This window comes from Abramis brama (genome assembly GCF_963993115.1).
Source record: "Abramis brama genome assembly, chromosome: 21".
Taxonomy (NCBI): domain Eukaryota; kingdom Metazoa; phylum Chordata; class Actinopteri; order Cypriniformes; family Leuciscidae; genus Abramis; species Abramis brama.
The window spans coordinates 30,302,545-30,316,923 of NC_139983.1; the positions used below are offsets into that span (position 1 = coordinate 30,302,545).

A 14,379-nucleotide genomic window follows, 5' to 3' on the forward strand; every position below is an offset into this window, starting at 1 on the left:
ACACACACACACACACACACACATATACATACATACATGCATACATGCATACATGCATACATACATACATACATACACGTACACACACACACACACACACACACACATACATACATATACACATACATACATACAATTATTATATATTGTTATGTTATATTATATTATATTATATTACATTTTTAGTATTTTTCACTGTATAATTGGTTTATATACACCAGATTATACAGCTACTTTTATATTTTAGGGAGGGGTCCCTTGTGGGGGGTGGCTGGGATGCTTGTGATTATTATTATTATTAATAATGTATTTTTTACTTGTTGTACTGTATTGTTGGTTATAGAAGTTCTGTAGTGTTTGATGTGTTATGAACAAAACTCTTTTGTTATATTATATGAATGTTGTATTGTTTTTTTTTTATAACAGACCTCTAATAAAGCTCTGCTCTCAAACGTAAAATGCACTGTGCTGTAAAATGTAGAGCGCAATACATGAGATTAGATTTCCTGAAACATTTATGATGAAATACTTGTAGGAACTAATCTGATCTGGTTATATCACTGTAGTGATTTTCTTTCATAAAGTATTATCCAAGTCTTCAATGTAGTATTGTATATTAGTAATCTGTCTCCTGTTACTTTATGGCCCCATAAGCGTGAGGAAGGAGCTGCTGTTTAGCCAACAAACTGTTTGACAGAGAGATTTGGGGTTGTTGTACCTTGCTTACTAGCTGAAACAAACACACAATAGTAGGCTGTCAGTGGTGTTTCCACTGTCCACATATGGGCTTGCGGTGGAACGGCCTGTCCGTGTACAGTAAGCATGAGATTATCAGAGCTAGAACAGGTTTGTCAGCACATCAGCACCTTGGGATTTGAGGTCTGTGTAGTCTGGAGCCGCTCTTGACATCGACATCCGACCACTCGGGGGACGATCCGTGCTGGAAACACTGGAAGGGAAAAAAACAACTAAATAAAGCCACTTTGGGCAGTCAGATGGGTTTAAACATTCAGCCATACAAGGAAATAGATTGTGTCCCACAGCTCTCAGCCTTAAATAGTGTATTGCACGTTTTATTTATTTATATAAATGTAAGGGTTATTGTGCAGATTTATTTTAAACATGCCCCTTGTTTAATTTATCACTAAGTAAAGTGGAAATTTTTGCGATTGTGATTTGTTGAGGGTGTAGAAAGGGGAGTTAAAGATTCCAGTACAGAAGTACAAGAACCAGTTTTGAATAAGAATTGTTCAATGTAATAATTCACTATACATATATATAATTTGGGCCAGAGGAAAACGCTTTAATGCAGTTTACAGTCCTGACTGCATCAGGCTTCAGTTAATTTTTCCCATGCTGGTTTTCTTGAACTCGAATCATACAAACACATTCATATGTCGGTCACCGTGATTATGCCAAGTAAGACATGTTCCTGTGTCAACATATTTTGTTAATCTTGGATCAACATTCCTCTCTGAAAATTAGTCCTAACCCTATCCCAACCCCTAAACCTAACCCTTTCCATGAGTTATCCCTAAAATCAGAGGGAAATGATTGGTTAATAACAGTGATGTAGAAGCATATAAATTGTAAACTTGTCCCTCGAATCTGATTGGTTGATTGGAATGTTATTCCAGGATCCACAAAGATGTTGATCCATGAACATGTTTTCAGTGAAATCACATTCGCCTTCATATATCAGCCATGCGTTATTATTGCTATCCTGGAAACACAGACTGGCTGTCAGTATACATTCATTTGTTCAGTACATGTAATGTTAATCTGTATTAAACTGCAGTGGTTTTTAACATCATTGGCTTTTGTCTTTGTGTAAATGATGACCTTTCACCTTTCCCTTCCCTTCAGCTTGACCTGAGTCAGCCTTTAGAGGAGCAGGGTCCCCTGGATGTCATCATTCACAAGCTAACAGACCTGATCCTGGAGGCGGACCAGAATGACACCCAGTCGCTGCTGCTGGTCCAGCGTGTGCAGGTGAGGAGTGTGTCTGAGCATGTGTGTTTTGTAGAGCAGATCTACAGCTCTGATTAAGAGGCAGGAATCTCAATCTGATTGAGCAGCGATTGAGCTTCCTGAATTTAATCTCTGTCATTTAGGTGTAAGTAAAAGGAAAGTGAATGCATGTATTTGCTTTTTAGGGTGTGTTGGCATGTTTGGTTGGATTAAAACGAACCTTGGTTCGATTGCTCTGTTAGTGCGGTTCTTTGGGTCTCAGTCCGCTTCCAAACCAACTCTGGTGTGGTTGAATGAAATATGAATGCATATTTAATATTAAAAGGACAGAATTTTCAAGCGTACCTGTTTTAAAGTTTTATACAAAATACCATAGTTGTGATGTTGCCCATCACAGTTTGGTACAGGCATCAGAACCACGTCTCCTCGCAGCAGATCTCTGTGTGTGTGTTTGTGTGTGTGTGTGTGTGTGTGTGATGGAGGGATTCCTGCTGCTGTTTTGACTCCTTTACTTTAAGCCCTTCACGAGTTCTCAGCTGGTCAAAATCCCATCACATGTAGGCTACGCACACACAGCGAGCGCATTTAGCCCAGAACACAGCATTGTTTTGTATGTTCAGTAAGTTTGTAAACATATCCCTATGCCTTTAGGTTCGGTATCTTAAGGATCAGTGTAAAAAATGCCAATATAAATGCTAAGCAGACCAGGACTAGGACTAAATGTTATTTGTTTTTATCTGGACCAGGCGAACCAAGCGAACCGAACTACATAAACTAAATATTGTTGTCTTCGTTTATCTAAATAGTTAATATAAATTAATCTTTCTCTCTGTTTGGGTTTTTATTTTAGTTTTCATTTTCGGTTCATTTTAATGGGGCATAAAGTTTTAATCTCATTTAGTTTTTTTTATATATTTAGTTTCAGGATTTGTTTTAGAAGAAATTGCATCATACTCAATGTCAAATTGGGAATGTGTTGGTACAATAATATACCGAAATTATGTAATATTATAGTATTTTTTATTATTTTCATTTTGTATTATAATTTAGTTGTGTATATTAATATATTATTTATTTCCTACAACCAAAAAAAGGGTTGCCCAAGTAAAACACTGGACTGATAAAATCTGTGCGTGACTTGATGGTTTGACGTCAGAACCCAGAAGACTAATTCGCTGCTGGTTCCCTCGAGATTTTCCTATGGGGATTTATAATGGGTTTGTTTTTTTTTCTCCATTTCGGAGTAAAATAAAGCCTGTGGTAAACATAACTAGACTGTACCTTCACATTTTGTTCTACACCGTAAAATACACACACATATACTGAAAAGCAGTTACGTTTACTTTTGGAAACATAAGTACGTTGTAACGTTGTAGAACAAAACAAAAATAATGTTTACCACACCTTATTTTACTCATAAATTGAAAAACCCCATTATAAAACACCATAGGGAAATCTCGAAGGAACCAGCGGTGAATTGGTCTTCCAGGTTCTGACATCATCCCCGCACCACACTATTCAAAATTCACACAATGTAATGAAATGTAATGTAATGTAATATATAATAAAATATATAAATCTTTTTTTTTTTTGTGAATATATTTATTTTTTGGTTTACATTTTTTTTTTACTGCTTTTTAAGTTGTCATTTTCATCAGTAATAAAATTGCTCTACAGTCATTTCTACTTCAATTCAGATTCCCATCGTACAGCTTTGTTTTTGTTTTGCCGTCTTATGAAATGTCACCTCTGGTACTCACCTCTAAATGAGAACGTAAGAGCGCTGAGCCTCTTAATGTTCAAAGCTCTCCCCTAAGACCCTGCTCTCACTAAGCATGTGCTTAGATGTATATTACATAGATTTACACAAGACACAGAATGATCTGAAGTACAGTGTTCAGTTTAAACCCTCTGAAAAACTGTAGATGTGTCTGTCTTCTTCTGTTGTGTAACCTTTTTTGCCCGTTTAATCAGTGCTGGTAGAATATTAGTCTTCATACATTCGTATTTTGGAGGCGATTTGATCTAAGAATCAATATGCTGGGATCTGTGAGTAAATTTCCCAGTAAATAAGTGATAGAAATGGGGAAATCACATGACAAAAGAATGTATTTCAGTAAAATTACTCATGATTTGAGAGGTTGAGTGAATGGGGACAGTGAAGAGAGAGCGAGTGGTTATGTAAAAGAAACAACCTCGCAGCTTTGCATTCAGTTAGCATGACGTAATAGCAGTGCAACTGGGCTTCATGTGTACATGTTTTTGTTTGTGTGGCATGTACATTCATGCATGTTAGATGCCTTTTAACAACACCAATAAGTAATGTTTGAAGTTGTGTTTTAGCATCTTCCCTTCTCAATGTCACCTCCATACCTTCATTGTTCTGCCCTGGTCTTGCAGGATTATATCGACGCTCACCCAGAGACCATTATTCTTGACCCACTTCCAGCCATCCGAACTCTGCTGGATCGCTGCAGGTCCTACCAGCTGGTGCACAGGATAGAGGACTGCATGAGAGGTAATATGATCCAGCACCCCCCTCATTCCAGCACTATTCATGAATTCATTTATGCAGTTTTCAAGTTTTGCAAATGGTGATATGCCCAACTACAAGAAGCAGTCAGTTGGCACTCAAACTCTTTGTAGTTGAATGAGCTGAACTTGATAATGTAATGGTCTGTAACACAACAGTTAGCATGTTGAGCTGTGGCGCTCATGCAGGTGAACAGGTTTGAGTCCGGCCTGCAACATGTCCCATTCTGTTTAAAAAGAGTAGATCAAGATTAAAAATTCAGTTTTTACTCACCTTTCCAAACCCTTATTATTTTCTTCTGCGGAATAAAAAAAAGTGAATTTTGAGAATATCCGGAAATATTTTCCATACAGTCGAATGAGGTTGTCAAGATCCAAAATGACAAAAAACACCATAAAAGTATAATAAAAATTATCCACATAACACATGCCCAATATTCTGAGTCTATGCACTAGTTTTGTGTGACAAACAGGCTGAGATTTGAGTCATTATTCACAGAAAATCTTGATATCCACTTGTTTATGCGAATAGAAAACTATCCAATTCGTTTGTGAATGAAATTACTCCAGTTCATGCCAAGAATGATAACTAAATTAACTAAACTATGACGATATTTATATTAGCATCCACACCATTGGATGATATCGTTCTGTTTATTCCTAGCATGCGCTGCAGTTTTGTCATCTGCCTCTTTAAATGCTAGAGCTCTTAAAGCAGGATGGATTCTGATTGGCTGTGAATGTTTTTATTATTCAGCGATATCCAACAAAATCATTTCTCTGGCTTAACTGTGCTAAAATAAGAATGAAAATATATATGTAACCAAATGCAAATAATGATTGTGCATGAGAATCATTATCTACTGAGTAATAGAAGTTAACTACGTGTCCTTTCTATAGGGTAAATTTATTATTTATTTATTTTATTTTTTTTATTTATAAAGCACAATGACAGAACTTAAATTGAGTGAATTAATCTTTTTAATATTTGATTTCTCCAAAATACCCATATTATAGCGGTCTCAACCCCCCGTGCACAGAAAGCATTTGGTTGTGGCCTGTGCAGACTCGTATGTTCAGCTATATTAGTCTTTGTGGGAATCGTGTGTGTCCACGTTCTATTGAACCAGACGTGACAGATGGTTATGTAACAAAATCATCTGTAAGCCCCCAGTCTGTGTCTCTCCTTTTCTCCTTCCACCCTGATATCAAAGCCTCCCGCTCTTTATTTCAAGAAAACATGAAAGACATGTTCAGTTAATCACATATATAATTATTTGCCAAAAAAGGCCCTAAATGAAGAATTCAAAAATGCACATTCTTGAATTCTGTCTACAATTTCTTTTTTGTTTTTAAATATTATAACACATCTCTGCAATTGTGTCACATCTTGCGATATGAGTGTCCTGTTTTTAATGCCCGATCCACATTGTGCGATTTTTAGCTGTCTCAGACAGACCGAAGATGACCAATCGTGGTGATTTCTGTGGTCGTGGGTCCTAAACGTCGTGCAGTGAGAGAGATTCTTGCGACCATAGATAGCGATCATTTTCTGACAGCGTGAGAAATTTAGCATGATCATCTCACAGTGTGTTTGCTGCTACGACCTACTTCTAACTAGCCGATAAAAATGCAACATGAGATGGCGTATTGATCAACGCGACATGGTTCTAAAACTTAAAACTACTTACCTCAAGCTTACCTCAAGCTTCATTTGCAAAATTGGCATGCCATTATTGGCCTCTTTTGCTTCCTCCTCTTTTTTTCAGCGCACCACAATTGCCAAAGTGTGATTCATCTTGCTCTATTTGTTTACCACTAGCGAATGCTGATGTTTTATTCTTCTATACTAACTTCAATAGCTGTCATCACAGTACAGTCTTCATAGGCTACATGTCGTACCCAAGTTTATTAGATCCATGTCGTAGAGTGCGATTTGTAATGATCTTATAGGATTGCCGAAATCGCAAAAATATTCCTGTCTGTAGCAGGAATAAGACCCTGTCAAGATTAAAAGTAGTTTACCTTGCAAGATTAAAATTAGTTTAACTGTAGACTGACAACAAGCTTTCTCCAATGGTAGGAAAATCCATATAACAGAATTTCTGTACAGGTCAGGAGGCACTAAATTGCATGAAATCGCAACACGTAACAATTGAGAGCATGCTGCAATGTACATGCTACATTGGACGCCGCCAGTACTTGTTTGTAAGATAACACAACTACCAAATTACACTCTGGCCATCTGTCACCCTCCCCGTTTCTTTCGTCCTCTCACATTCACTGGCGGACACAGCGCCACATCCCTCTCTTTAGCAGCCGTAAGCATGTCTGACAGTGTTACCATAGCAACACAAGTGGCAGCCGCTCTAGATACTTTCAGCATAGCAGCGCTCACACCATATTGGGTAAAACAGTTTTTGATATTTAGATTTCTGTCATCTTCAATGTTTTTTTTGGGTTTTTTAAACTGAACGTGTTGCAAAGCATTGTGGGATTACCTTTGTTGCATTAAGGATACATGAACGGGTTTTATGTTTGTATGATTTTATGAAACAACAGTGTTCTTGTCTGCTAGGGATGCATTTTGACACTGATTTCCCGATTTCAGCTCCAAATTAGATTTTGATTCAATATTGATTCATTCAGGAATATTTAAGTTAGAATGTTGATTCAATGTCTAATACTAAACCATAACTAGATGAGTAAAAGTTTGTGAACCAGCTTTGATGTTGGCTTGACAAAGCCTTGTCTGAAATGTTAAAATAACTTAAAAGCACATTGCTAGCTAGTTACATAAAACACCTGCACAAAACAAAAACCGCAGACGGACTAAATGAAAATGCAAATTCACTCTCTGCCAGTAGGTGGCGCTTATGGAACAGAAGTGGTTTCTTATGTTAGCGCTGTACACGAAGTAGCGCTGCGCTTATGAACACTACTATAATACACATTATACAGAGGTAAGAGGAAAAGAAAATGCCATCTAATCTTTTCTGAAGACAGTGCAAAACCCCCACCCCCAATTCAATACACATCTGTGCTCTCCTCTTTGCGTCCCTATTCAGCGTGTCCCATCTCTGGCCTCTGTTAACGACTTACTGGTTTATGTGCACACAAATGGCATTTTGGGAAATGATTGCAATGCATTTTGTGTGCAAGTCCTGAACCAAGATCAGCCAAAATAAAACAAAAAAACTGGCAGGTTTGTATTCATTTTGTTTTTATTTTGTGATTATTTTTATTTGTTTATTTTTTTTACCGGTTTAATCGACTGTACTGCCCAGCACTATTTACGTATATTACACAGTTACCTAGTTCTGGCATGAAACTCTAGATGGCGCAGGCTGATAGGTCTTTAACTCATTTGGTAGCAATCTCGTCGTCATCTACATAGCACAGCTGATTGGTTGCTGTTGCATCAGCGGCCAATGAGCTGCAGCTCAACATTAAAACAAAAACCGGTAGTGTTGCTGTTTGCAGTGCAGCACGCTTTCAGAAGCCCTCCACCTTCCCCAGCTCCACCTGTATAGATCTGCTACGGGGTAAATCATGTATGTTACATGTCCAGCAGCAGCAGCAGCATGTCTTACATGCTCACAGCAGTGTCTGTGAATGTATTGGCAGCAGCAAGTCTCGGTCTTGCTCTTGCTCTTCAGCAGCAAATCTATTCCACCAAGAACAAATACATTAACCTTGCCATATCCATTACCATGCCAATCTCTATTACCATACCAATCTCCTGAGAGCTGTCATGACAGAACATGCATTCTGTTAACATTTTTAACGTGCATAGAGGAGAGGAGGCTTATCTCATGAGCGGACAGATGTGATGGGTGATGTGGAGGAAAGTGTAGTACAGGGTGTACACTACAGTGTAGTAAAAGTGTACTACTGTCTGGAAAAAGCACACTGTGTATTTTCAGTAAGAGGGACTAACTGACACAGAATGTAGAGCTGACGAAATCCTGTGAATAAAACTGAAACAGTACATCTGTGAAGATCTGCCACTGACTCACTGACATCTGCAGGACAGGAGGTGCGCTACAGATCGTGTTCAGCAAACGTTTAGAAGCGTCTACTGAAAACAGGCATTGAATTGAATTATATATATATATATATATATATATATATAAAGATGTGTGGAGTTGTTGAACTCTATTTGATTATTTTGTACCTTTTGGCAGTTGACTATAGGAACGGAGCTTTGATCTGTGCTTGTACGTCAGTTGAAGAATTTCCACCAGTGTTCACTAGCACGCAGGAAGTCGCCCACACATTAGTGCTGTTATGAATCCTGTTTGTCAGTACACACTCATTTCTTGTCCTTTTCTTAATGAGAGACCTAGCGCTGTGCTTAGTGCCACATTTTCTGGCTCCACTCATCCATGTGACTCATGCACATCCTGAAGAGCTCAACATAAGCATTGTCCTGCTGTCTTACATGCTGTCCGTGGAGACAAAGCAGGACACCATTTGTTTGTGCAGTGTTTCAGACTTTATTAGGCAAAGATTCACACCTTTCATTTCATCCGTAGCTGAATCCACTTCTGTGGTATTGTGTTTAACGATCCCTTTTATTAGCAGAGTGCCAGAGTCCAAACCTGGTCAAATAAAACAACGGATTGCAAAGAGCCATTTCTTTTTTGTCCGAATCTTTGCACTTTTCCCAAGTCCTTTTGGGAAAATTGAGTCTGTCATCTCTGAGATTCAGTTGAACCATTTTGACAAATCAGGCAGTATAGCCCTATTCGGACGATAATTGTTTCTCATGGGGTCGTAAGGTATTTTTAACATTTACAGGGGTTAGTCTGTGACTTTATTGCCATGCAAATCCAGAATGTCTGTTTCTCTCCCACCACCCGTGTAAAAACCTCTGGGCCGAATTACCTACTGTTTTTTGATGAACACCAAGGTCGTGTGGTAAATTAATTGCCGTCTGAATCCACACCTCTGATTTTACAAGAAGAGATCGCTTCAAAATTCACTGTTTAAATCCTTTTTGATCACTGCCGAGCACCGTACGTACAATAACTCTTGCGCTTCACTGTAATTTGCATGCATTTTAAAGATGTTCACTTTTATGAACATAAAAATGCTTGAAAGTATTTACAAGAACAATATTTCATCACCACTCCACCTCAACGAACAAAAAGGAGAAAGAGAAAAAAGCACATAGTCATTTAAAATGTGGTGTTATTATGGCAGCAATGCAATTTTAAAATATGTAGGCTATATACACAACATTAAAAATACAAACCAGCTTTATTTTTTACCTCATGTAGACGCTGCATTAACTTGTTTCCGCTAATTTCCATATTTTTTTAAAATGACATCCTTTTGAGATCAAATGCAAGACAGAAAACATTTTCAAATATAGCGTACTAGCTTCCTATTTTTAAAGATTATTTATTAGATTTAAATAATAAACAGAACATTATTTTCCTATTATTAAATTAAATATGAATTTATTCGTATTTTTCCAAGCATATGACATTTTATTTACAGCAGACAATCATGCGACTGACTACGTGAGTAGCGTTTTTGCGGGTTCGTGGGATCACAAAACTCACTCCTCCACCGTCAATAAATCGAGTTTTATCACTGAGGTGCCATGCAAATCATTTTTTACAGACGTCCACATGAGAAACAGTTACTGTTCGAATAGGGCTTATGTCAGATTATACAAAACCACCATTGTGTGTTTGCTGTAACAAACGGATGGATGAATGGATGTCTCATATGATATTAGAGTTCCCATCTGTGCTGTCCGGCAGGATCAGAGCCAAAACTCCATAGTGATGCTTTATAAACGTGTTCTAAACATTCCATAAACGTCACATAAACATCTCGGCTGGCTCCGGCAGGTCTGCAGAGAGCTTGAAGTGTTTACACGGAGCAGAGATTGATCCTGGACCCTCGCTGAGCCAGAAACAGGAACATCACTAAGCATTTGTACCTGCTAAAGAGGATCTCATTACTCATTCCCTTTTTATTTACAGAACATCTCTTGGCTAATTTAAATGGAATCTCCATTTCTAATAATAAGTCACGTATTAGCAACATAACATCTCTGCATTGAAGTCTTGTACAAAAAACGCTTCTAGAGCTTTGCCTGTGATGTGCTGTCGATTGCCACAGTAAATAATCTTGACTTGTTCTTCAGTTCTATAAAAAAATATAGAAATAAAGCACAGTGTTTAAGGTCGACATGAAATCAAAATTGACCCTATTTACTTTGTCAGCACATATTACTAGTCTTGTGGTGAACAATTAATCCGTGCAAGTTAATACACAGAAAAAAATTGTTTGCCGTGGAAATCTTTAATCAGAATCTGTTACTTCCTGACAGTCATTCCAGACAGTTACTTCCTGTCTGGAATGGCGTTCCTTTTCTGATGACGTCAGTTTGACGGCTTCGGTTGAAAACGCTTAACCACTCCCCTCGAACCGTTAGTCTGCTATGAGCGAGAGATGGAGAGGAGGAGCGCTAAGGAAAACCCTGCCCTTTGTTCAATATTTCGTTTCACTTGGAAATGCGTCACACCACTGGAGAAAAGTCGTTTGCAGCTTCCGGTTCACGGGGACTTTAAGAAGGTTTAAAAGCAGAAATATGTAGCTCTACATTTTTGTAACGTCCTCATTTGGTATCCTTGAGTGTATTGCATGAAAGTTACAGAGTTCACTACATGGTCGTGGTATTGCCGAAATAGTGACAAACAAAGATCGTAATTATTCCATTGCTTAAACGTTGCCCCATAGGCTTCCATTGTAAGTGCATTACTGTATTAGTTTGTTTCTTTTAAACAAACTGAGGTTCTGTTCACACCTGGTATTAAGTCGATCGGATCACAAGTGGATGACACTAAATACAGTCTTAAATGTTTTGAGCTTGTCCACATTCGACCACTTCCAGAGGTAGTCGAAAACTCATTCGACCGGATTGCTTTTGTAGGATAGATGCTCATGTGGTCGAACAGCCACAAAAGACCTTCAACTGACCTAGCGTGTAAACATTATGGGAAGAGCGATAGCCAGACGGGATTTAAACTTTGTCAGCTTGAGACCCAAGTTTGATTTGAAGAAAAATGTACCAAGCACAATGTTCTCTCACCACTCCTGATTTCTAGCACACACTCACAGCGTTCGGCTGGTCTTGTGACTGTCAGAGCAGCTGATGCTCTTCAAGCGTTTTTCCGTTGTCTCCAGGCGCGTTCATATGTAAATTGCGTGAGCTTATTTCATCCATTAGATCAAAAGATCTGAAAAAGCCCATATATTTACCCATAAACCCTACCCTCGAAGAAATTAGGAGTGGTTGAAAGTGGACAAAAGAGATGAATTAAAACATCAGGTGTAAACAGGGCCTGAGTAACATGTTGGAAATACTTTCTAACGGAGCGTGTAAGTCTGGATGCTCATTGTGTTTGAGATGTTTGTAAATGGTAATAGTAGGTTGCTCACACCACTAAACCTGCTTGTTGGTCTTGAACAGGAGATTGCCATTGCCCTTTTTTCCAGGCTTTCATAAACGCTTATGTAAGCTTCCTCTGGAATAGGAGAACAAAAGTCTAGCAGCTGGATAAATGAACCAGCTCTGATAAGAAAACCAGCACAGCCTTCTCCATTTCAACACTACAGGATATTTCAGAAACAATAACATAATTTACCAACTAGACAAAACAGGAAGTGACAAGCTTGCGATTTTGTTTCTGTATCTTTGACCAATCAGTGATGACCTTGTCAGTTGACTAACTGTTTTTGTTGAAGTTCTAGTTTTGAGGAACTTTACAGTAAGTTATTATTGAGTCAGTCATCTTTGCATCGAGTAAAATATGAATACACTACCATTAAAAAGTTTGGGGTCAGTACATTTACATTTATTTTTTTAAAGGAAATGAATACTTTTATCCAGCAAGAATGCATTAAATTGATTAAAAGTGACAGTAAAGACATTTAACTAAATTAAATAAATGCCGTTTGTTTGAATATTCTATTTATCGTTGAATGATTTGCACAAAATCATCAAACCGTTTTCAACATTGGCAATAATAGAAATGTTTCTGAAGCATCAAATCGGCATAGAATGATTTCTGCAGGATCATGTGACACTATTGACTGGAGTAATGGCTGCAAAAAAAAAAATCCGATTTTCATCACAGAAATAAATTACATTTTTAAAATATATTAAAATAAAATAGTTATTTCAAATTATAATAAAGTCACAATATTACTGTTTTTAGTGTATTTTTGATGCTCTCAATAGTCTGTTCTCAATTGCTTCAAATATAATCAAATGTTTCATAATGTGTACTAAATATTAAACCTTGAGCCATGTTCTGCATTTTCTTTATTCTACATTGAAAAGCATTTTGTCATCAGTTTTGCTACCCCACCACACAGGCGGTTTACCGTGATCATATCAGGATGCTGTGAGCACGTCATCGGCCTATTGAGGCTTCGCTCTTCAACTCATTTCCTGTGCTACGCTATCGAAAACTCACAAAACGTGCCTTTATCTCAGTTATCTGCCTCCATAACAGCAGCACTACAGCACTGTCATCTGACTGAAAGCAAGATCCACTGCAGTAAAGCCGATTCAATCACCGAACCTCAAGGCGTTTGCTTACTGGCCCAAGTTAGAAGAGCCTATCCCCAAGTTAAGCCAAGTATGCATCTCTGTTTTGATGATTCATCCCAATCCGATAATGTGCCTCCGGTTGGAATTCGCAAACATCGCTCCTCATTCACAGCTATTGACGCTTTTGTTCCATCTATCTCTCTGTTTGCTCATCAGAGCGATCCCCAGGACAGTGAGAGTACAGTATTTTCAAACAAAGCCTTGAACCCGAGGGTCAAATTGCTGCGGTTCTATTAACTGGCTCCTGCATTATGCGGGTTGAGTCAGAGCTCAGTGCCTTGTGTCCATTGTTCTCCATTCGATAAAATAAATAGGGAAGTAAAGTCAACCGGAGGGGCTACTGATGACATAAGACCTTTCACGGGTTGTTTTATAAGAGTCACTGCCGATAACTTCTACTGTTACCAACTATTATCCCTGTGATGATGTAAACTCATCTGGCTACTCTCACCTAACTAGTCTATTTGATGTTCTGCTTAAATAATTATCACTGCTGGTCAGCGGGAGTTGTAAGTGTTGAAGATGCTTGACCCCAGGTTTCACAGACAAGGCTTAAGCAAGTCTCAGACTAAAATGCATGTTTGAGCTGTTTTAACTGAAAGCAAACTTGCACGGATATATCTTAACATATGTCAGTTTAAAAAAGCTAATTGAATATCCTAATTGAACTAAGGCCTAATCCTATAGAATAAATTTATCCTAGAGCTGCTGTAAAGTCAAAACAATCTCTGTTACTGTAATGTCCTATTATCACTGTAAAGCTGCTTTGAAACAATTCATATTGTTAAAAGCGCTATATAAATGAAGGTGACTCGACTTGACTAATCCTGGCTTAGTCTAAGCCCTGTCTGTGAAACTGGGCCTTGGTATACTTGGACTTTCTCGGTATTCTTCAATAACTTAAATCACAATAAAATCAACACAGACAGTTTCTGAAACGGCTCAATAAAGTATTTGGTCTCTCTAAACCCCTCCTTTCTGAGATCCTACTCTGCTGTGATTGGTCAGATGAAATATTGTGGTGTTTGTAATGAATAATATATCTTTTTTTTTTTTTTTTCATGTGCCTTAATAATCTTGAATAAAAAATGTAACAAAAACCTTTTATAATAACATTAACATCTGTATTTTTTTCTCGTTCAAGAAGCTGATTCACCCAATTAATTCAACCACTACATTATAACACGAGAGTTCCCAATTTTCGTCTCATGCTGACTTTAAGAAAGAGACAGTTC

The 14,379-nt window shown here is 37.9% G+C and overlaps 1 protein-coding gene across 4 annotated transcripts in view; it reads left to right on the forward strand.

The window, feature by feature from the left end:
- Window positions 1-14,379, forward strand: part of itpk1b (inositol-tetrakisphosphate 1-kinase b) — a 48,655-nt gene that overhangs the window by 23,967 nt on the left and 10,309 nt on the right. For all 4 annotated transcript variants that reach the window (XM_084097454.1, XM_084097451.1, XM_084097453.1 and 1 more), the window contains exons 4-5: window positions 1,867-1,992; window positions 4,372-4,489. In XM_084097454.1, the coding sequence (XP_083953580.1) occupies window positions 1,867-1,992; window positions 4,372-4,489 (244 nt within the window). The remainder of the gene's footprint in view (window positions 1-1,866; window positions 1,993-4,371; window positions 4,490-14,379) is intronic.